General features: G+C 57.3%; 2 protein-coding genes across 3 annotated transcripts; both read left to right on the top strand.

The window, feature by feature from the left end:
• Positions 1–8: 8 nt before the first annotated feature.
• On the top strand, positions 9–15505 carry HR (HR lysine demethylase and nuclear receptor corepressor). 2 transcript variants are annotated; one of them, XM_081269612.1, is made up of 19 exons: positions 9–167; positions 1425–2074; positions 2769–3555; positions 4859–5009; positions 5090–5277; positions 6591–6758; positions 7537–7626; positions 7790–7905; positions 8804–8885; positions 9401–9564; positions 9677–9913; positions 10064–10229; positions 10355–10424; positions 10634–10764; positions 10913–11032; positions 11432–11547; positions 13274–13438; positions 13842–13970; positions 14170–15505. In XM_081269612.1, exons 2-19 carry the CDS (start codon positions 1463–1465, stop codon positions 14230–14232), a joined length of 3555 nt encoding a protein of 1184 aa, XP_081125738.1. In that variant the 5' UTR covers positions 9–167; positions 1425–1462; the 3' UTR covers positions 14233–15505. The 2 variants fall into 2 exon arrangements, with proteins under 2 accessions (XP_081125738.1, XP_081125739.1); XM_081269613.1 differs by having other exon boundaries at positions 10–167; positions 6594–6758; positions 14170–15499.
• A 4290-nt stretch (positions 15506–19795) lies between these two features.
• Positions 19796–22918, top strand: NUDT18 (nudix hydrolase 18). The gene is made up of 3 exons (XM_081269715.1): positions 19796–20100; positions 20996–21209; positions 21459–22918. The coding sequence occupies exons 1-3, from the start codon at positions 19939–19941 to the stop codon at positions 22052–22054; spliced, it is 972 nt and encodes a 323-aa protein (XP_081125841.1). The 5' UTR covers positions 19796–19938; the 3' UTR covers positions 22055–22918.
• Positions 22919–22923: the final 5 nt, after the last annotated feature.

Genomic DNA, 22923 nt, shown 5'->3' with positions numbered 1-22923 from the left:
CCCCGCCGTCCGGGGGGGAAGAGAGCGCGAGCGCGCTGAGCAGAGAGCGGAGAACGCGTCTTCGCCGGTCGGCCGGGAGGCCCCGAGCCGGCCCATGGGGAGCGGGTGCCCGGCGCCGGCCAACAGGAGCGCCGCCGCCCGCGCCGCGCCCAGTCGGTGAAGCCCAGGTAAGCTCCGAGAGGGGGCGCCAGGGGGGCACCGCGGCATCCTAATGTTCGGGTACTCTCCCGGCGGGGGAATTCCGATCCGAGCCCGGGGCGCACGCAGGGAATGGGTTTTCCGTGCCCCTCTGGGCCGGGCCACACATCCTCACATCGAAAAGTTAGGATGCTCCCTGTTAGGGGCTGGGCCGATAGTTGCGGCGGCTCCGGAGAGCCCAGGCGCCCTCTGCCAAAGGTCCTCATGTCCCTTGCTGGGCTTCCACCCGCCGGCCGAAAGAATTGCGCTAAGAGAGTGCTGCCGCTCTGGTGCCACCTGTCATCCTGGTCCCTCGCACACACGTTCAATTTTCCCTCCCTTGCCTCTCTCTCTGGGGCCCAGCCCGCTTTCCCCGCCTCTTTCCCTCCCCCCTGCCAGGCTGCAGTTACCAGCGGCACCCCGGCGCTGGCGTTGCTGGCTGAGCTAGGGCAGCTTTAACCAGCCCTGCCGCAACCTCTTAATCCCCTGTCTTCTGCTGGCTCACTCTTCCCCAGCCCAGCCACCACAGATCCTAGCCACCAGGCAGTGGTCCTGGGGCTCTGCTGGAGAAAGCCAAGAAACTGGAGCCTCGGAAGGCAGATTCAGGGCTGCCCAGGTGGAGGGAGACTGCAGCGAGCAGCCCCTGGCTAGCTGCCCTTCCCAGTGACTCCAGTCTACCTGGCTTTCGAGTCCCAGTCCTGTCTAGCTGGGGCTGGAGGTGGAGGCTGGCAAGCAGCACCCCCAAAACCACAAGCTGCAGTTTGGGAAGAGTCCCTTGAGACCTAAGCCCCATTTTATCCCAGGGCATGCTGAGGCTTAGAGGAACAACAAGACTTGCCCAAGGTCACACAGCAGGTGACGATGGTCTGTCCTCCCACCTTCCACAGAGTTGAACTTTTGGGTTCTTGCTCCCTGTTCTTCTCCAGGGCTCATAATCAGATTTCTGGCTCTTCAAGGTCAGAACACGTCACCCTAGAAATGGTAGTTTCTGCTGAACTTGGCCCCTCAAATTCAGGTGGGGACCAGAATCTGGGGGAAGGAGTAAGCTCCCCATGCTGGGGCATCGCACCCAGACATGATCCTTCAGGCCACACATGGTAGGTTGCATGGTGTCCAGCTGTGGGCTGGTACTTGCCTTACTGGTCTGAGCCACTTCAGTGCTGCCAGGGCGGTGCCTGCTCTGTGCCAGCAGTAAATTTTGGGGGGCTTGTGCCCAAGGAACTCATGCTTTGGTGATAATGCTTTAGGGACCCCCCTGGGAGAGCCCCATGAGGGCAGGAGAGTGATGGAGAGCACGCCCAGCTTCCTGAAGGACACCCCGGCCTGGGAGAAGACAGCCCCTGAGAACGGCATCGTGGGACAGGAGCCTGGTACTCCACCGCGGGATAGCCTGCGCCATGGGGCACTGTGCCTGGGAGAGCCTGCTCCCTTCTGGAGGGGCATACTGAGTACCCCAGACTCCTGGTTTCCTCCTGGCTTCCCCCAGGGCCCCAAGGACACGCTCCCACTGGTGGAGGGTGAGGGCCCCCGGAATGGGGAGAGGAAGGCCAGCTGGCTGGGCAGCAAGGAAGGACTGCGCTGGAAAGAGGCGATGCTGGCCCATCCACTAGCTTTCTGCGGGCCAGTATGCCCACCTCGCTATGGCCCCTTTATTCCTGAGCATAGCGGTGGCCATCCCAAGAGTGACCCTGTGGCCTTCCGACCTGTGCACTGCCCTTTCCTGCTGGAGACCAAGATCCTGGAGCGAGCTCCCTTCTGGGTGCCCACCTGCTTGCCGCCCTACCTAGTATCCAGTCTGCCCCCAGAGCGTCCATGTGACTGGCCCTTGGCCCCGCCCCCCTGGGTGTACTCCGGGGGCCAGCCCAAAGTGCCCTCCGCCTTCAGCTTAGGCAGCAAGGTGAGTGCAGGAGCAGAGGGTAGTCACCTGGGGCTCAGGACACACAATATACTTAATGGTACCACTCTGCCGGTCCACCTGATGACCTGGAGGAGTCCAGAGTTGTCCCCTGGAGTCAGCCGGTGCAACCAGCTGCCCCCGGCCCCAGCAGCTCGTCTTACCCTCAGGCTTCTACAGCTGCTGATTTCCCCTTTGCCCACCCAGGCCAAGGCCTTGGAAACCCTGCCCTTCATGTGTGTGGCCTTGTCCTGGGGTGCAGGGTAGGCAAGGCCTCTCTGTATCTAGGAATGGGATATGCTGGGACCTCAGACCTTGTACCTAAGGCTTGTCACCCATAGGCAACCCCATGCCCAGATTAAGATTTTAAAATACTTAAAAACTAATATGGGTCAAGGCACCAAATCATCTAAATAGGTCCCGGATGCCCTTTGGCAGGTCAGCCATGAGCTGACATTAGTTGTTGGATTGTGGTGAAGTCTGAGAGATCCCAGAGGAGGCTCTGGGGGGATCCCAGGGCAACGAGGAAGCACTCAGGGGACCCCGGGCAGTGCCATTGATCACCCGATTGGTGAGCTGTTCGGTGGTTTCACAGCAGCAGTATTTTGTTCATGACAACTGCTGCTGTTGGTCCTGCCTGTCCTTTTAAACCCTGGGAACCAAGCCAGCACTAACTGAACTCTTTCTCCACTCTCAGGGCTTTTATCACAAGGATCCGAGCACTCTCAGGGTGGCAAAGGAACCCGTGGCCACGTTGGAACCTGGCCTGCTGGGCTCAGCCCCTGGACACCTCCAGAGAGCCCGAGAGGCAGAAGGCCCTTCACTGCCCCAGAGGGATGGGGAGACCGGAGCTGGCAGGCAGCAGACTCTCTGCCCACGTTTCCTGGGGCACCCAGACACTGTTCCCCCGCCCCACTGGCCCACTTATCCCCCGGGCCTGGTTCATACTCTTGGCAACGTCTGGGCTATACCAGGCAGTGGCAGCCTTGGGTACCCCCTGGGGCCACCAGCCACCCCAAGGTGCCCCTCTCCTGGGCCTCCTACCACCCAGGGGGGCTGTTGCTCATCCCACCCACCCGCTAGAGAGGGGGATCTTGGTTCTTATGGGAAGTGCCAGGAGAACCTGGAGGGGGGTACCAGTGGGCCCCACGCATCCAGAGAGGCAGCGAACAAGGTGCCTGGTCCCAGGGCCTGCCCCCCAAGCCACCACACCAAGCTGAAGAAGACATGGCTCACACGGCACTCGGAGCAGTTTGGGTGTCCAGGCGACTGTCCTGGGGATGAGAAGAGCTCAGCTGCCCGGCTCCGGGCCCTCAAGAGGGCAGGCAGCCCCGAGGTCCAGGGAGCAGCAGGCGGCCCCACCCCCAAGCGTCCACCTGACCCTTTCCCAGGCACCACGGGGCAGGGGACTGGAGTGTGGCAGGAGGTGCTGGACACATCAATAGGGAGCAAGGCAGAGGCAGAACAGCTGGAGGAACAGAAAGGTAAGGGGTGGTGGAGGCTCCGTGGCCTGACTGGGGAGCAAGCAGCAGCAGGGCTGGGGCTCTGCGGGGGACAAGGTCCATAGGTGCTTTAAGGCTGGACTACACCCAGCTGTCAGGTTTCCTGTCTCAGTGTCTGTGGCTCTCTGGGGCTTCTCAGCATCTACAGCCAGAGCCTTCTGCCTTCCAGCCAATGGTTTCCATCTCCCTGTCTCCTGCCAAGCCGTGGTGTGTTGATGACAGCATGGGCTTTGGGGTCAAAGTGCTTGCTTCCTGACTTTGCTGATCAGTAGCTGTGTGACCTTGAGTAAATAACTTCACCTTTCTGGGCCTCAGTTGTGTCATCTATAAAATGGGGATAAAGATGTGTCTACCTCACGAAGCCTGCTGCAAGGATTAAATACTATAATAATCCACATCAAGGGCATGATAGAATTGGTGGCTCTTAATAAACAATCAATGTTCATGGCTATGATTATTTGTGCCACAAATCCTGGATTGGCATCACCTGTCCGGAAGGATCCCTGTCCTGCCTGTTGGCCAGCTGGACCATGGAGGCTCAGCTGGAACTCTTCACTGTCAGGACCTTGGGGGGCACATCCTGGACGCTGCTGCTACACTGTGTCCTTCACAGAGGGTTCCGGTGCTGCTGGCCTGGCCTCAGTTCTTTAGGATCCCCTACTTTCTCCGCCTTCTGGACTACTTGGTGTGGATCAGGACTGTCTGTGGCCTTGAACAAATACCTCTGCGTCCGGCACGGGTCTGTCTGCACCCCCCAGGCCTCGTCTGGCCTGGGAAGTGGTTGGCCTCCTCGCCTTCTTGGGTTACTGCACCTGTGGCCTGTGTTGAAACCCTCCAGCCTTCTCACTTTCCGACGCCCTCCATCGTCCGTCTGCGTTGGGATTGTCTCCTCGCGCTGTCACTCGGCCAGCTGTATCACTTAAACCCTCTGGAGCTATCCAGACTCGACACTGCAAGGATCCTGCACTTGTGTGAGGACCGTCGCTCCAGTTGCCCAAAGCCTTGGGCCTGACACCAGACACCCCTTCCCTCAGCTTCCGTCCATGCCAGGGCATGAGAGGCCAAGTCAGGAAGAAGGACAGAGGGGGCAGGCCACTGCTCAGCCTCATGTGTGGACCTTTTGGCTCCCTGGCCCGCTCTTGCTGGTTCTGAATTGGGCCCCCAGGCCTAGGGCAAGGAAGGGACTGGACTGTATGCATGGACAGGGTGGGTGCTGAAACCGGGGGCTAGGGTTGGCCTGAGCCCCGAAACCTCAAACTCCTGACCAGCTGCATTGTCCCCTTAGGATCCCGAGACGGCAGGACCAGCCTCAAGGACCCTGGGCTTCAGGACATACCTTGCCCGTCTCTGTCAATGGGCATCGCTCAATGCCAAAGCTGTGCCCAGGCAGCTGGAGAGGTGGGCGGGCCGACCTGCCACTCCCAGGGAGCACAGAGGTGAGCCTTGCCCTGGCCTCCCCAGCATCCCCTCCTCTGGCCCGGGGCTCCCTCCTCACGTGCTTCTGCCTGGTCTGCAGATTGCCTCTGGGAGGGGAGCAACAGCCGGAGGAAGACTCCCTGCGCAGCCCTGAGGAGGGTGGAGGGTCTGGCCTGGAAGCTGGACTCAGCATGGGCCTCGCCAAGCACCTGCTGAGTGGTTTGGGGGACCGACTGTGCCGCCTGCTGCGGAGAGAGCGGGAGGCCCTAGCCTGGGCGCAGCGTGAGGGTGAGCTGGGCCTCCCTTCCATCCCCCACCCCCTGCCGTGGCTTCCTAAGCCTGCTGTGACCTCAGAAGAGCTCCTGCCTCATCTGTCCTTATTTCTGAGTCCGTCTCTTAGTCAACGCTGAGGTTTCTGGCTTGGGTGGGGGATGCTGGGAAGTGTAAATCCTGGTCCAGCCCAATTCCCAGAGAGCCTCAGGGCTTGTGGGGAAAACAAGGCCAAGTACAAGTGTCTGCAGGAACCCTGGGAGGCGGGCCGGGAGGATACCTGGGGTGGTGAGGCTCATGGGCCCAGGAGGCTGGTGGGGTTCAGGCTGATGATCAAGACTGGGGGGCGCCCAGTGGAGTCCTTGGCTCAGACTGTCCCTGCAGCCCACCTCTCACAGCACCAGAGTGGTCTTTGTAATCACGCAGCCCTGGGCCTGCCCGTCACTGGAAGGGGTGTTTGTAGAGATCATTTGTGGCTCCTCTTGCCCCAGAAAGGGCCAGCACCCCACGTTTTCTTCAGCGGGCCACTGTCTGCTCCTGTTGGCTCCTGTTGTTCCCAGGCTGGATTCCCAGCATGCACACCCATCCCTCCTTCCCTTCCCGGATCACCCAAGCCGTCCACCCCCTGGGGCCTTGACACTGGCAGTTCCCTCCGTCTGGAGTACCCTGCCCCTCCCTTCCTACCTGGTGCATGAAGACTTACTCATACTTTGGGGCCCACTCCTGGAGCTGCCCCACCACACCTTCCTTCTGGTGCCTAGTCACCTTGTGTCAGCGGGTCCATCCCGCCGCCCAGAGTGTGAATGCTGGGAGGGCAGGGGCCCAGTGCAGAGCAGCCTGGAGTGCCCAACCCAGCACGTGCCCAGGTGCTTGCTGAATGTGCGTGCTCCTTTTCTACCTGTCAATCATGGCTTAATCTGAAATTTTGCTCTTAAAAAAAAAATCCATTCCTTTGGGTAAAGACAGATGTGACCTCTTAAGATTTCCTCTTCAAAAGAAAATACAGTGTCCCCTGAAGGAAAGGCCATCAGAGCAGTGACCATGTCTGTCTGTTTCTGGTAGCAAGCAGGGCTGGGGAGGCAGGGAGCGGGGCTGAAGGCATGTGCTAGAAGTGGCATGGGTTATTAATTCAGACCCAGGGGGGTCCCGGGGCAGGCCTGGGAAGCTAAGGGACGTTCTTGTCAGGGACTGCTAAGCTGGGGGGAATCAAGGGGCCTGTCTCCCTCCTCCAGGTGGCTCCCTGCTTCTCCCCCCTCTGCCTGGAGGCTTCCCATACGAAGCTGAAAGGACATCGCTTTCAGTCCCCTGACCCTGATCTCTCCTGTGGTCAGCAGGCTTGGGGCCAGCCGTGACCGAGGAAAGCCCGGGCATCCCACGCTGCTGTAGCCGTTGCCACCATGGACTCTTCAACACCCACTGGAGATGCCCCCGCTGCAGCCACCGGCTGTGTGTGGCCTGTGGTCGCATGTCTGGTGCTGGGAGGGCCCGGGACAAAGCAGGTAGGGAGGAGCCCTGGGGGTGGGAGTGGGTGGTGGGTGGGCGGGGAGGGAGGCCCTGTGGGCCTGCTCTAGGGTGTATGGCCATTTCCTGGCTGCCTCTCTCCAAAGAGCCTCCCTGCCCCGCCCAGCCCTGGCCTGAGCCACTGGGGCTCATTGCCCCTTAGAGCAGAACTTTCCCTCTCCCCAGATCAAGGGCCACGCCTGTATCCTTGCCCACCCTTAAGAGAAGTCGGGTGCCTACTCTATGCCTCCCATTTTGCTCAGCTTGCATCTTTTTAAACCTGTTGTAACACTGTGAGGTGGGTATTTTTGCCTCCGTTTTCCAGATAAGAAAAACTCAGAGAGGTTAAGTGATTTGCCCAAGACGGAGCAGCTAGTAAGTGTTAAGGCCAGCATTTAGACTTAGATCTTCTGACTCTATCCGTTCTTTTCATGATTCTCAGTTTTCTTTTCTTTGACTCAACCCAATCACCTGAAGTCTTGAAGTTTCTCAGTGTTCCAAGAGATATGGCTAAAAAAATTTCCAGAATCAGAAACATTCTGGAACATTCTCTCCCACGTGACCACTTTGAGCTGTTGCAAAGATGCATATGAAAGCCTCCGCTTTCTGCAGGCAAAGAATCCTATGACACTGTGTGCCTAAGTTTCCCAGAAAGCAACAAGCTTTATGGCTTGTTTAGCCCCTGATTTCATACCATGTCCTTGGCCTTCTTCCCTGACCTTAACCCATGGTTACCTTGCTTTCTGGACCTGCAGCGTCTCCCTTCCCACCCCACAGGCTCTCCGGAGCAGTCCACGGAGGAGTGTGCCCAGGAGGCTGGGCACGCTGCCTGTTCTCTGACGCTGACCCAGTTTGTCTCTAGCCAGGGTGAGCCATCATGGAGGGGTGGAGCGTGGAGTGGGTGGGTCCTGAGGGAGACCAGCTTCCTGTCTGGTTGTCCCTCACCCTGGTGCCATGTCCTCCCCGTTGCTGAGGCCAAGCTGCTGGCCTGCACTCCCCCCCAACCTCCTACTCTCCTCTCTACTCCCAGCGTTGACCGAACTGAGCACTGCAATGCACCAGGTCTGGGTCAAGTTCGACATCCGGGGGCATTGCCCCTGCCAAACTGATGCCCGGGTGTGGGCCACTGCAGATGGGGGCCAGCAGGTAAGAACCAGGGCATGGCCCAGCTCACAAAGACTAACAGTAGGCCCCAGGGTGGGGTAAGGGTGCCTGCGAGTGACTGACGTTTGCAAGGAGTTTGACCCTTCTCTTTTGATGGGGATGAAGAGGGACACGGAAGCCAATGGGACTGGGCTACTTCCCCACTTCTCCTGGGGATTAGCATCCCAGCAGTGAGCGCCAGCATCTGGCACCTTACCTCTACACCCACCTCACTCCCTGCCTGCATCGAGTCCTCTTCCAGTTCACGCTTCTTTTTTAAAAATTTTGTTGTTGTTGTTGTTGTAGATGGGCAGAATATCTTTATTTTTATTCGTTTATTTTTATGTGGTGCTGAGGATCGAACCCAGGGCCTCACATGTGCGAGGCAAGCGCTCTGCCACTGAGCCCCAGCCCCAGCCCCCCAGTTCACACTGCTTCTAGTTCAGTTTTCCCAGCACCAAGTGCAACAGGTGTTCAGCATGGTACAAAGTTTTCATGAAGTTCATGTTTTTTATGATAAAACTTATCCATTCAAGAAATAGTTCTCTAAGCGTGTTTTGTGTATCAGACCCCGTGCCACATACTCCTGTGGAAATCTGGGAAAGTACAAAGCATGAGGAAGAAAACTATGATGACCTCACATGCCACCATAAACATTTTGACATATTTCTTTCCAGTCATTTGTCAATATGTTTATTTGCATTTATGTGTTTATACTTTAAATCATACTGTAAAGAGAGGTCCACGAGTAGCTGCTTCTCTCCTTACATTATGTCCTGTAATACTTTACTCCTGTAAACAAAATTTGGGGACTTACAAGAGTCCATCATTAATTCTTGTGGGTTGAGTTGAGTTGTAGCTGCCGTTTTAAAAATCTCTGGTTGCACTGGGGGTTTAACAGAAGGAGCCCACAGAGAAAACTCCCTCAACTCCACGACCTTCCTGCAATGGGGACCTCAACAGGACCAAGGACATCAAAGAGGGTGAGCGGCTCCCCACCCCCCGTTGGACAGAGTGATGCAGTGAGACAGCAGGCAGCAGAAATGTCCAGGAACAATCTGCAATTGCTTTAGAAAACAGCCACCCCTACTGGGCATGGCAGCACCCCGGTAATCCTAGCAACTCGGGAGGCTGAGTCAGGAGGATCACAAGTTTGAGGTCAGCCTCAGCAACTTAGTGAGGCCCTGTATCAAAATAAAATGTAAAAAGGGTGGGATGTAGCTCAATGGTAAAGCACCCCTGGTTCAATCCTCAGTACCCACCCCCAAAAAACAAGAAAGAAAGAAAGCAGCTTCCCACCCCCACTCCCAGTAATGCCCATCACTCTCCTTGAGATGGGTCTCCCAGCCTCTTCTCCAGTCAGACTCTGGTTTTAGGCTCCCCTTTCAAGAGGCTCTGGAGCTGCCTGTGGCAGAAGGTCATGGTGGTAGGGATGAGCAGAGTTGGCACAGGGGATGTTGGTGAGGAGAGCAGACATTGCTATTTTCTTCCCCAACAGAGACCCCAGACTCCACTGAGACCCCAACAGAGGACCGTGCCAGCCGAGGGCCCCTGCCTTGTCCCTCTCTCTGTGAACTGCTGGCCTCGACTGCTGTCAAACTCTGCCTGGGACACGAGCGGATCCACATGGCCTTTGCCCCTGTTACTCCGGCCCTGCCCAGTGTGAGCCAGGGCACGGAGGGAGGGCCGGGAGCCTGGAACCAGAGACTGGGCTGCCTCCCTGTGGGGCCCACAGGTCCTGAGCCCTCCTGCCCCGTTCCCTCCCTGCCCCCAGGATGACCGCATCACCAACATCCTGGACAGCATCATCGCGCAAGTGGTGGAACGCAAGATCCAGGAGAAAGCCCTGGGGCCGGGCCTCCGAGCAGGGCCAGGCCTGCGCAAGGGCCTGAGCCTGCCCCTCTCACCAGTGAGGCCACGGCTGCAGCCCCCGGGGGCCTTGCTGTGGCTCCAGGAGCCCAGGCCTCTGCGGGGTTTCCACCTCTTCCAGGAGCACTGGAGGCAGGGCCAGGTGAGTGTCCGCCTCGCCCGCCTGCAGGCCCCCATCCCTAGGCCCAGCTGACCCCTTGCACCTCCGGGTTGCCCTGGAGCTGCCAGTGCTCGGTGGAGGGCTGCCTCTCTCTCATCCTCCCCGCGCCCTGCCTTCCTCCCGCATCTGCAGCCCGTGTTGGTGTCGGGGATTCAGAGAACACTGCGAGGCCACCTGTGGGACGTGGGGGCGCTGGGGGCACTTGGAGGCCAGGTGCAGACTCTGACTCCCCGAGGTCCCCCCAAGCCCACCAGCCTGGACAGCACAGCCTTCTGGGAGGGATTTTCTCAGCCCGAAAGTAAGTATTCCTGATGTGGGGTGGTGGGAAGTGGGGCCCAGCACAGGGCTGCACCCATGTGTTGCTGTCCCTGGACCCAAGGGCCAGCTCCTCCTAGGCCAGCGCCACTCTGTCTTCTCCCCTAGTGCGCCCAAAGTCAGACGAGGGCTCTGTCCTCCTGCTGCACCGAGCTCTGGGAGATGAGGACATCAGCAGGTGTGTGGGATCCCAAGGGCCAGCCCTGTCTTCTCCCCCACCATCTGTCCCTTATCCACTCACCCCTCCTTCAACGCCCCCACCGTCCCCTGGGACCCTCATTGCTCCCAGCTTGCCCTCTGGGAGTCACTCAGTGTGGTGGTGGGGTGTCTGGTGGGGCCCCTGGCACTTGGGTTGGACCTGCTGAGCGCAAAGCCCGCTGCCCACAGGGTGGAGAACCTGGCCTCCAGCCTGCCCCTCCCCGAGTACTGTGCCCACCGCGGGAAACTCAACCTGGCTTCCTACCTCCCACCCGGCCTTGCCCTGCATCTGCTGGAGCCCCAGCTCTGGGCGGCTCATGGTGAGTGCAGTGCCCTGCCTGTCCTGGCCACTCCCTACCCTCACCTTGTATCTGTCATCTTGGGGTACACTGGTGTCTGTGCCAAGTCCTGGGGCCCATAGTGCTCTTTTATTCTGTTCCAAACCATCCATTCTCTGTCTTCACATAGGCGTGAGCTCACACCGTGGACATCTGGGGACCAAGAACCTCTGTGTGGAGGTGGCTGACCTGGTCAGCATCCTGGTTCATGCAGAGGCACCACTTCCTGCTTGGCACCGGGCACAGAAAGGTGGGTCAGTCAGGTGCCTTGGCACATGCTGTAATCCCAGTTACTTGAGAGGCTGAGGCAGGAGGATCACCACTTAGTGAGACCCAGTCTCAAAAAAAGGGTTTGGGGTATAGCTCAGTGGCACTTCCTATCATGTGAGAGGCCCTGGTTTCAACTCCAAGCACCATTTTTTAAAAAAGGAAAGAAAAAAAAGAAAGAAAGAAAGAAAGAAAGAAAGAAAGAAAGAAAGAAAGAGAAAGAAAGAAAGAAAGAAAGAAAGAAAGAAAGAAAGAAAGAAAGAAAGAAAGAAAGAAAGAAAGAAGAGGTGGCTCTTGGGCTGGGGACAGGACGAGGGATAAACTAGTGACTAAAGTGTCGGTCTCCTGCTCTGGGCCCACCTGAGCCATCTTTCTCCTGCAGATTTCCTTTCAGGCTTGGACGGGGAGGGGCTCTGGTCTCCTGGTAGCCAAGTGAGCACCGTGTGGCACGTGTTCCGGGCACAGGACGCCCAGCGCATCCGCCGCTTTCTCCAGATGGTGAGGAGGGAAGCCGGGACTTGTCTTGTGTACCCCGTGCCCGTCTCTTGTGCTTGCTCCCCACCCCAGCCCCCACGGGGAGCTGGCCTGCCCCCAAGTCATTCAAACAGGTACAGAGAAGGCAGACGAGGACCCCCATTCTGTGGAGGGGCTCCAAAGGAGAAGGAGGTGTGACAGAGAGCAGGGACCTACTGATGTAGGCTGGGCATTGTGCTACGGCCCTTGGGTACCTTAATGTCCGCCCATTACTCTCCCCCTGCCCTGACTCATTTTGTAGACAGGAAATGGAGGCTCATGGTGGAGCTGAGCTCTGAGCTTCAGTCGGCTCCGACCCAGGTCACCTCTCTGCTCCTCCTGGGCCAGCAGCCTCCCCTTCCTGGGCTCTGGGGCAGGGTGAGCCTGGCAGAGGCTAAGGGGAGCCCTGCTGCTCCCCTTTTATGGCTCCACCAGGAAATGAGAAGAGACTGCCCAAGGGAGGTCTAGCCAGGTAGAGAGCCGAGGGCCGTAGACCAGGGGACAGGTAGAGGACAGACCCAGCCCGGACAGGGGCCTCATGGCTGCAGAGTCCAGCTGGGCCCCAGTTCTCCTGGAGAAAAGACTTCCACAAAGTGTCGCCCCTCTGAGGCACACACAGACACGCAGAGGTCAAGGGGGTGTTGTCCACCACGTCCTGCACACCTCTGCAGAGGCACACACCGATGCTGGGACACCCAGAAGGGAGCAGACAGAGGCACCCGTCATAAACAGATGGCCTCGTCTGGCCAGGGTGTGTCCGGCTGTGGGCAGTCCTGAATGGCCCAACACGATGATTCATGGGAGAGGTCTAAGAGGGGACGTTCTCACTAGGTGGCCTGGGAACACACAGCTCTGGCCCCAGGACGGACTTGGATCTCTTGGCAAGGACATTTTGGCACCTGGCTGGCACTCTCCAGGGTCTAGTCTGGTTCACCAGTCTTCCCCTCCCCCCTCAGCCCAGTCCTGTAGCTCTAAGCCCAGGGACATGGCTGAGGTCCTAGCTGAAGGGGGTGGATCTAGCTGGTGGCCAGTTGGAGCATGATGCTGGCGTTCGCCTCAGCAGGTGTTCCCTGGGCACCTCCTCCTGCGGCCTCCACGAGTCCCTGCCTGCCCCAGGAGCTCTGGTTGGGCTGGTGTCGGCCCCCATAGCACTTCCTGCCGCAGAGGCCCTGGTCTGAACAGGCAAGCCTGTCCACCCACTGAGAATCAGAACCTCTGTGTGACCTTGCGCGTCTGGATCCAGGATCTCAGCACACGTTGGGTGTTTCGGACTGTCTCCCCAGGACTGTTCCCCCACCTTAGCAGCCACTGCAGGCCAGTCACAGATGCCATGGTGTGGACAATTTAGGAGGGTAGATTATGCAGGACATCTTACTGGGTTTTGAAGAAAGGAGCACCATTGAGAGAGGACCAGGGGCCAAGCCAGGGCCACAGAGGCTGGGAAAGGCAGCTGGCCCCAGGAAAGCAGGGATTAGACCCTCAACTCCAGCGTCCTTAATCCTTCCCTCTAAGCTCCTTCCAGCTGAATGTTTGTTGTGACACCCTGAGCTGCCCCAGCCCTCGCCACCAGCCCCTTTCCTCCCATCCCGTGCCTCTCAAGATCTGACTGTCCCCGAGCTCCTGCACCCTGGCTTCTGTGAAGCCCATGTCCCCTTCCTCCCGCGGCCCCCTCCCTCTCACCTCTGGCTCATCTCCCCTTCTCTTCCCTGAGGTGTGCCCTGCCGAGGCAGGGACCCTGGAGCCCGGTGCCCCAGGCAGCTGCTACCTGGACACGGGGCTGCGCCGGCGCCTGCGGGAGGAGTGGGGTGTGAGCTGCTGGACCCTGTTGCAGGCTCCCGGAGAGGCCGTGCTGGTGCCCGCCGGGGCACCCCACCAGGTGCTTCCTCTGTGGGCAGGGCTCCGTGGGGAGATCAGGGAAGCAGAAGCAAGGGACAGAGCACCCCCAGGGTCACACAGCATTCTCTCCAGGCCCCAGAGCGAGGGGGCAGGAGCCATGGCCTGCAGTGGAGGAGGCGACAGAGAAGCTGTGGGGTCCTTAGGTCCTCAAGTCCAACTGGGACACGCCCCAGAGGGGAGCTCTGGTCTTGGCCTCCTCAGTGCCCTCGGGCATCCCTTTGGCCTGGTTTAGGACACCTCTTTACATGGTGCTGTATCCTTGTCCTCTCCTGAGAGTTGGGTGGGGTCATCAGAGGAAGTAGACCTCAGGGACTACAGAAGCAGGGACAGGATGCATGACCTTGAGCCTGCACTGACCCTCCTGCCCATCCTCCCTGGCACAGGTGCAGGGCCTGGTGAGCACAGTCAGCGTCACCCAGCACTTCTTGTCCCCTGAGACCTCTGCCCTCTCTGCTCAGCTCTGTCACCAGGGAACCAGCCTGCCTCCAGACTGCCACCTGCTTTATGCCCAAGTGAGTGTGACCCTGGTCAGCAGGCTGGGTGTGCCATCCAAACCCCCTTGGGGCACAGCTGTGGTGGACAGGCCAGGTCCGGCTCCGTGCCAGCCAGAAGTCAGTCTGCCGGTGCAGAGAGAGGGTTTTCTGGGGGGGAGGGGGAGCTGTGGGCCCCGGAATGTGATTGAAAATTCTTTGTCCTCTCTCTTTTTCCTAGATGGACTGGGCTGTGTTCCAAGCAGTGAAGGTGGCTGTGGGGACATTGGAGGAGGCTAAATAGGGGACATGGGGGTGGGGCGAGGTGGCAGCAGGTAATCCAGGTGTCCACCTGGGTGCAGCTTCGCCAGGGCACAGCTTCAGCTAGGGAAGGCGCCGGGGCACTTGGGGACTTTGGGTCAATCCCACAAACACCACTGTGGCCCCAGCAGGGTACCCCACTCCTCACCCTTGCCTGGGCCCTAACACCCACAACCACAGTGCCCCCGAAGAAGCTGGCACTTGCCCTTTGCAGGCTGGCACCTGCTTCACCCCTACGCCCCCTCCATGGTACCAGGCCCGTATTAAGGGTGACTGAGTCCCTTCAACCCCTGCGCCCCAGCACAGGAGACAAACAGCCCTTCTTTGGGGGACCTCGGGAATTGCTTCTGGCCTAAGCAACACTTCCTTCTGCTGCCTCGTGCCCTGCCACCCAGCCTCACCCGCAGTTCTGCTTATCACACCTGTGTCCCCCTGGGCTCCGGGCAGCTCTTCCCACTGCGGGCATGCTGGACTAGGGGCCACCAAAATTCTTCCCTCCTGTCAGAAGAGCCGTGAAGTGTGGGGTGGAGATGGCTTCAGGGCCTGCCTGGCTTGGCTGGAGAGGACACCGGTGATGCCACCCCTGCCCCCTCCTCTGCCTTCGTGATTTCCATTAAACTCTTGTTCTGTGACTGCTGCCAGTTGGTTGGCCCTGCTCCTCAGGCCACGTGGCCTAGGGAGGGAGGGGAGACAAGGAAATGTGCTCTAGAGCAGAGGCCGAGAGGGGCAGGTGGGGACTGGGGACCCAGTGACAGGGACCTCAAATACCACTGCCTGCTTTTGTTCCGGGAGTCTGGGTTCCTGGAGCTTTCCGGGGAGCTGCCCCCTGAAAATGCTGCTGACTGTGACAGCAGGCGATACACAGTCCAGGGCATAGCACTGAAGTGGCCTCCCTGGGCAGCTTTGGCCTGTGGATTCTGAGCCCCATTGCTCCCAACAAACCCCCAGCTTCTCCACCACTCCTCTCCTGTCTGCCCTGACCTGGAGGGAAATCCAGGAAAGCCCTGCCCAGCTGACTGCCCTTGGTGGCTACAGTGCCCAAGGCTGAGCTTCACTGCCATTCCGCCCCTGCCCGCCCCTTCCCTTGGCCCTTCTGGTGTGGCTCTCCCTCTGCCCTCCCCTGTGTATCTCAGCCAGCTCTTGTCACACCTAATTGTTCCTGCTGTGGTTCGGGGATTGTTTTTTTTTATTAAATAAAATTTTTTTATTATAAATGTAACCTACTTTCTGAACATTCTAGAAAACAAGAAAGTTACCTGCAAGCCCACCCCTGCTCATCCCAACCCAACCTCTATTGAGTGTTTGTGCGTATTTCTCCAGGGATTTGTTGTGGACGTGGTTGACTTGGTGTGTTTTGTACTTGGTTTCTTTCTCTGAACACTGTGTTGTGATCATTTTTCTATGTTGCTTCCTAACCTTCCTTTTAAATGGCTACTTATATTCCACCAAACGGCTGTGTCATGATTTATATAACCATCCTTCATTTAAAAAAAAAAAGTTAGGTTTGTTCATTGTTTGGAGGGTTTGGTTATTTTCACTTTTTCTTGGGATTAAAAAAGAAAAGGAAAGAAAAAATTAGGAACTCCTATATTTTACTGTACTGTTGTTTTCATTGAATATATTTAATCTCTTTCATTTAAATGATCTCATTTAATCCCTTATCACTATTTTGGGATAGATATGATTTCTTTCCATTTTACAGAAGAAAAAAACAGGCAGGTTTGGGTTAAGTAAGTCACCCAAGGTCATACAGCAATTTTAGCGACAGAACTGGGATTTGAACCAAGTTTTCTGACTCAGGTCACTTCGTTTATATTATAGTCTTAGACCTTCCTGGAGTTTAAAAATGAACTTGCCCTCTTCTGTGTCCTCTCTGAAAATATACACTTTATAGCTGATTGTGTTCCAAGTAGCACTGAGTGACACATTCCTACCTATAGTTCACCTTCTCTACCCCTGTCCTCCTCTGTCAACCCAGGACCCAAAATATAGGGTCCTTCTTGGGAAAGATGTTGCTCTGAACTTCATCAGCAGGGAAGGCTGCCTGCCCACCCCACCCCTCCCCGCCACCCTGCCTGCCCATCTCAGTTCTGGGTCCCAGAGGAGACCCCCTACCCCAGGCCTCTTTGCTCATGGGCTCACCACAAGACCTTGTGTCCTCTGACATTCATTCCTCTCCCACGGAGGGTTCCAGCACCTCGGGTCCTGTGTGGTCCAATTCTTTGTAAACAGCAGGTGGATGTGTGTCCATTTGTTCTAGGAGTAGTCATGGGAATAGAGCCAGCTCAGGTGGAGACTGACCCTGAGCCTTGGCCTGGGGTACTCTGGCACTGTGCCCCCACAGAGGCCCTGGGACCTCTGTTTGGCTGAGGTCGGGAGCTCATTGTCCACCTTCTCTCCCTGGCCCACACACCACAGATGCACCAGTCTCAGAGCAGGAAGTGAACTTGGGGTGTGCACATCTGAGGCCTGCTTCCCCTTTTTCCTTATAAAATCCTCTGACCTTTTATTTTGAAATCATTTTAGATTTGCAGTCACTTCACAAAGAGAGCACAGTAAGCTCCCAGTCATCCTTCCCCCAGCTCCCCCCAACGGGAACATCTTACATAAACATGTATCTTTATCAAAACTGAGACATTAATATTGATGCAGCCCACCAGCAATGCAACAGAGTTCCCTGGGATTTCACCAGGTTTGCCATTAACAGGACTTTTCTATTCTGGGATCCAACAATGCCTTCAGTTGACAGCTGGCCTAGTGGGTGGACGTGGCTCCCACAAGGTCATGTGGGGAGTAAGTGGCAGAGCCCACTCTGCAGCCAGTGTCTATAGCCAGACCTCCTCCTCCTCCTGTAGCTTGGGCCACTTCCTCACCCTCCCTGTTCTGAAAAGAAACAGGGTTTGCTGCTCTGTAATCTCTAGTATCACAGACACCCTTGTCCCCCACTGCCTGCCCATCTCAGTCCCGTGTCCCAGAGGAGACCACGTCCCTGAGCCTCTTTGCTCATGGGCTCATACACTCACGTGCGTGCGCATGCCCTCTCCTGCCTGGCTCCGGTCTCACTCCTGTCAGGCCACCCCTGCGCAGCCTCCTACTTCTGCAGTGTTTTCCCCTTTGGGAATGGAGGCTCTGCGGAGGCCTTGGAGGTTCCTGTGTCAGCCTCTTTCCCTCCCTCACTTGCTCTTCCCCTCTGTCCCAGGCGGACGGCTGGGCTACTCTTTTCCCCAAAGCTTTGAGGAGCACCACCTCTGTCTTCTTTAGCAGACCTGGAAGGGCTGGTTCCACCCTGTGTACCCTTAACAGTTTACCAGACGCCAGGCATGGGGGCACCTGCCTGTAATCCCAGGGGCTGAGGCCGAGGCAGAAGGATTGAGAGTTTAAAGCCAGCCTTGGCCTGGGTTTGTAGCTCAGTGGCAGACAGCTTGCTTTGTATGTGAGAGGCGCCAGGCTCGATCCTCAGCACCACAGAAAAATAAATAAATAAAATGAAGGCATTATGCCCATCTACAACTAAAAAACAATTTTTTTAAAAAGCCACCTCAGCAACTTAAATAGGCCCTACACAACTCAGTAAGACCCTGACTTTAAATATAAAAAAGGGGCTGGAGATGTGGCTCAATGGTTAAGTGTCCTTGAGTTCAATCCCTGGTTTAAAATAAAACAACAACAACAATAAAGTTTACAAAGGGTTTTTTACTTTTTTAGTTTTTTTGGCTTGTCTCAAGTGTGACTTGTGATAGGGCTGATGAGGCCCACTGAATAGGAGAGAAGTGCTTGCCCTATGGCAGTGGGGGAGTGGACATGTGGTTTGTGGCTGTCTTTGCTCTTCCAGGCAGTTGGGGCGCCTGGTGTTTATCTTAGGATGCTCTGAAGCTCACAGAGCCCTGCCCAGACATGACCTCACTCTCTCAAATCATCCCTGGGAGGCAGAAAGGAGTCTATGACCAACGCTGCCCCCACTTCACAGATGGGAAAATTGAGGGATATAAATACAGCAAACATGCGTTGGCAAGCTGCTGACTTTGCCCCGGGGTCCTGACTTTGCCCCATAAGTCCAAATGTTTGTGGGGTGAGAGGTCTCAGATAGAGCTGGGGCTAGCAGTGTTGAGCAAGTACCTCCAAAAATTGTGAGCCCATAAGGCATGCCAACACAGCACCCTGCCTCTAGGAACCTTGCAATCAGCACCAATATGTAAGAAGCATCCACGGAGGTCGGGTATTCCTGAGAGTGAAGACCTGTTCTACCGCAGCCATAGATGCACATTTCATGAGGCCAGGTCTTTGTATAGGAGTAACAAGTGATACGGCTGCAAGGACTCAGCCTGGAGCATTGGTGGATTGCCTGGTGATGGTGCCCAGTGCTGGCAGGTCACATAACTCCTCTCAAGATGTCCTGGCTTTCCATCAACCCTGTGGACCAAGGGTTGTTATGACCCTACTCTAAAGATGAGGAAACTGAGGCCCAACCCAGCCAGGGGCACCAGAGCAAGCCATCCAGAAGTCCAGAGTTTTGTCAGCACCACCATGTCACTGTCCCTTCAAAAGGGAGGTGTACAAAGCCAGCAGGGGAGAGGAGGGAAGGGGCGGATAGATGGGGTGCGGAGCCTAGCCTTGGCCTGCTTGCAGATTCCTTCCAGCTGGCTCTGCCTTCCTGTCCTGAGAGAAGGTTAAAGGAAGCTCTGAAGAGGAAAGGTCAGGCTGGGAGAGAAGCAGAAGCTGGCCAAAACAACCCACACCCTGCTCCCCATGCGCCAGGTCCTGCATGCTGGGTGGGAGGGCACCGCCCGTACCCTCCGAGGGTTCAGTCTGCAGCAGAGGCCGAGTACACGGCATAGGAAATGCGGTGAGCAGGGACCCTCTGACGAAGGCTGAGCCGCTGATTCCAGACTGTTTCTCCGCCCCAAATCCCTGCCTCGCGTTCCCACCCCTGCCCCACCTTGACCATCCCAGTCTTGCCCTCTCCCTCCTCTGAGCCTCCGTCTGGCAAATCTTCTGCCCAAACCAATGATTTAGCACTTAGCCTATAACCCTCAGTTGACTTTTTATGAAATGTCTGTGTCCATCTCTCCAACTAGATCAGAATCTCCAAGGCATTAGTCTGTGTCCACAGGCCACCTGACATTTAGCACAATTAACCGAAGTAAAAAGAAAGTTATTTGGAAGGTGATCATCTCGGGCAATTTGCCCTAATTTGTTTATGATGAAAGTTGGACAGTGGGTCCAAGTGGCGGGTCCCGGCCTCTGTGACGTCATCGGGCTTGTGACGCCACCTCCACTGGCCGCCCGGGCGCTCAGCACCCAGCGGGCAGGATGACGTCACCGTCGGAACCCGCACTGACAAGTGCGTGCTGGAGGAATTAGAGGGGTTGGCGGCGGGAGACCGCCCGAGAGAGAGACAGGAACGGCAAGGGGGCAGAAGCGCGGCGAGGGTCCCTACAGCCCGGGGCTGGAGCCCCGCCCCTTAACGGGCTGGCCCCGCCCCCTCGGTGACCGACTCCGGCCGGCCAATCCGTGCGGGCCGCGGTGACACGCAGACTCTCAGCGGGCGGGGCTCGCCGGGCGCTTCCGCGTTCGCGCCGGCCAGAGGCTGCAGGGGAGGGGACGTGGGCGAAGGAGTCCCCGCTCGCCCGTCCAGCCCACCGGGCTCTGGAGTCCGCGGGGTCTCGGCCGCCGCCTGCCAGGCGACTCGATGGCCTCGGAAGATCTGGCGGGTGCGCTGGCGGCCGTGCTGGGGGGCCAGGGGCTGCGCGTACAGAATTGTGACTCGGGGCCAGCCGGTGAGCCGCCCGCGCCCGTGCGGCTGCGGAAGAATGTCTGCTACGTGGTGCTGGCCGTGTTCCTCAACGAGCAGGTGAGCGTCCGCCCGCGGCCCTCCTCTGGGCCTCGGGAGCGCGCAGCCAGCCCAGGTAGGGACCGAGAGCTAACGGCCGCAGCCACCACTGCACTGTGCGTGGCGCTTCCCAGTTTTACAAAGCACTGTCACACTTGCATCTGAGCCCTGTGATTGTCCCGATAGACAGAGGCGCAAACTGAGGCCCAGGAGCTGTTGGTCCCACTCAGTAGGCCTCAGCTCCTTGCCGAGAGGCCTTGGTATTCCCCCTCCCAGGAGTCTAGTATGGGGTGACAAGGAGTGGGACCCTCTAATGGCTGGCTAGGACTTCCAAGGAATGGAATGAGGCGCTTACACTCAGGTCTCTGGCGCCCTGAGAGCTCTTTTTTGGGCTGATGTCTGTACAAGTCAACGTAATGACAGTTACAAGTGGCCAAGGCCATAGGGAGGGGTCACATGGGATGAGATGGGGGTGACTGCTAGCTTCAAAGCTCAGTTCCCAGAGTAGGGACTGGCCACAAGCTGTTTGTAAACCCCAGGGGAAGTGACAGCTACATTGTGATATATATAAACACCAATCAGTACAGGACAAGTGGCAACCCTCATTCTAGGGCCTTATCTCCAGCCCCTGAAGCAGCTCCCAGGCATCTTAGCCCCTTGCTGAAATGGAAGTCTTTCTGAATTCACAGAGGCATAAATTATTACAAAGAAAGTTTTTCTGTAGCCCCCAGCCACACAAAGGCCAGTGTCCTGGACAGCTCGGCATTTTGAAGGTGTCCACCATTGAGGGAGTCTTGGGCTACCACCTTTTAGATCCACTTGGGCTCCTGGGTGGGAAGGTTGCTTGTTGGGCTAGTCTTCTGGAGCCCCAGACTGCCAGCCAGGTTGGGGGTGAAGATTCTCTCTGCCCCCTCAGGATGAGGTGCTACTGATCCAGGAGGCCAAGAGGGAGTGCCGGGGGTCATGGTACCTTCCTGCGGGGAGAATGGAGCCTGGGGAGACCATCGTGGAGGCACTGCAGCGGGAGGTGAAGGAGGAGGCTGGCCTGCACTGTGAGCCTGTGACACTGCTCTTGGTGGAAGAGCGGGGCCCCTCCTGGATCCGCTTCGTGTTCCTTGCTCGCCCCACAGGTACAGCCCACTTGGTGGCATGTGAGCAGGGGCCAACTGCCACCTTTCCCCCAGCTTGTCCTTTGGTGAGAGAAGCCCTTCCACAGCCAGCCCTGTTCTGACTGGTACAAGATTGATGCTGGCTGATTGCAGCCTGAGGGCTCATGGCCTCCCTGATCGGGGCTGGAGTTCTTGTGCGTTCTTTTACTTTGCCAGTCCCCACGCTTCTTTTAATACCTTCTCCCTCCCTGTGCCCCAAATCTCCCCTAGGTGGGATTCTCAAGACTTCCAAGGAGGCAGATGCTGAGTCCCTGCAGGCTGCCTGGTACCCACGGATCTCCCTGCCCACTCCACTACGAGCCCATGACATTCTGCACCTGGTAGAGCTAGCTGCCCAGTACCGCCAGCAAGCCAGGCATCCTCTCATCCTGCCCCAAGAGCTTCCTTGCAGTGTGGTCTGCCAGCGGCTGGTGGCCACCTTTACTAATGTACAGACAGTGTGGGTGTTGGTGGGCACAGTGGGGATGCCTCATTTGCCCATCACTGCCTGTGGCTTTACCCCCATGGAGCAGAGGGGTGGCATCAAGGTGGCTGTCCTGCGGCTGCTACAGGAGTGTCTGACCCTGCACAATTTGGCAGTGGAGACCAAGGGGCTGCTTGGATTGCAGCACCTGGGCAAAGAACATACAGATGGCATCTGCCTGAATGTGCTGGTGACGGTGGCTTTTCGGAACCCAGGGATCCAAGATGAGCCCCCGAAGGTTCTGGGTGAGAACTATTCTTGGTGGAAGGTGATGGAGGGAGACCTACAAACCCAGCTCCTACAGAAGCTCCAGGAATCTTCTGTTGTCCCACTAAATAGATAGGGAGGTGCCAGCAGCGGGCAAGAGCTGTGCAATAGGACTTCTCTATCAGACTTTGCCTCCCTCCCTCCAAGGCAGGCAGGAGGCTGGCAGTCTGATTGCACAGAGAGCAGGGGCAGTTTTCCTGATTCTCAGGGAAACTTTGTGGAACTGGCCACAGGCCCCTGCACTGCACTAAAAGGGACAGTGCCTTTTAAGCAAGTCTAGAGTGCAAGCACCTAGTTGCCTCAAGGGTACACAAATGCTTCTCCCTAAGTGGATGAGAAGCACTCTGATCCCCAAATGGCATCTCCTCCTCACTTTCTGTGCCCACCTTGGTAAAGGCCTGCATGCTGATTCTTTCAAGCAATTACAACTTAAAGGAGGGTGTAGGGAGGCCTTTGAGGGAGGGCCCCTTGCCGAGTAAATAGATGTTGCTCACCTTGCCTTTCCTGCCTAAATGTCTCTGGGGGGTGGCGGGGAGGTGAAGTGAGGGAGGCTCTTGTTCAGGAGAACTGCTGCTCCTCTGTCCCACTCACAGCCACCCAGGCGTCCCCCCCTCCACCCAGTGCACCAACAGGGAGGCTGGGGCTGGTACCTCCTGCTGTTCACTGCAACCTCTAAGCCCACCAGGGCTCTTGCTATCTCTTCTGTCCTGCTGGGCAGGATGTGACTGGGAGGGGCCACAACCTTCATGAAAACAGCTCAGACCCCTCCAGAAGTTGAGCAGCTGGGACCCTGGGAAGATGCAGGTGGGTCTGGAGCCGGAAATACCGCCCCTGCCTCTGCCTGAGCTTCCCAGGCTCTGAGCCTACCCACTCCCTCTCGCCTCTGCCTGCTTATATTTTCAGCCCGAGCTGTATTAAACCCTTTCTTCAATTCCTCTGATTCCT

The sequence above is a fragment of the Spermophilus citellus genome (assembly GCF_964194105.1).
Source record: "Spermophilus citellus genome assembly, chromosome: 16".
In the NCBI taxonomy this organism is placed as follows: domain Eukaryota; kingdom Metazoa; phylum Chordata; class Mammalia; order Rodentia; family Sciuridae; genus Spermophilus; species Spermophilus citellus.
This window is presented reverse-complemented; position numbering and strand designations above follow the sequence as displayed.

Excerpts from the sequence above, each read along its gene's own strand:
- NUDT18 (XM_081269715.1), top strand. The coding sequence starts at position 19,939 with ATGGCCTCGGAAGATCTGGCGGGTGCGCTGGCGGCCGTGCTGGGGGGC. Across the intron at positions 20,101-20,995 it reads CCGTGTTCCTCAACGAGCAG|GATGAGGTGCTACTGATCCA; the intron begins GTGAGCGTCCGC and ends CTGCCCCCTCAG. Across the intron at positions 21,210-21,458 it reads GTTCCTTGCTCGCCCCACAG|GTGGGATTCTCAAGACTTCC; the intron begins GTACAGCCCACT and ends AATCTCCCCTAG.
- HR (XM_081269612.1), top strand. The coding sequence starts at position 1,463 with ATGGAGAGCACGCCCAGCTTCCTGAAGGACACCCCGGCCTGGGAGAAG. Across the intron at positions 6,759-7,536 it reads GAGGGCCCGGGACAAAGCAG|GCTCTCCGGAGCAGTCCACG; the intron begins GTAGGGAGGAGC and ends CCCACCCCACAG. Across the intron at positions 7,627-7,789 it reads CCAGTTTGTCTCTAGCCAGG|CGTTGACCGAACTGAGCACT; the intron begins GTGAGCCATCAT and ends CTCTACTCCCAG.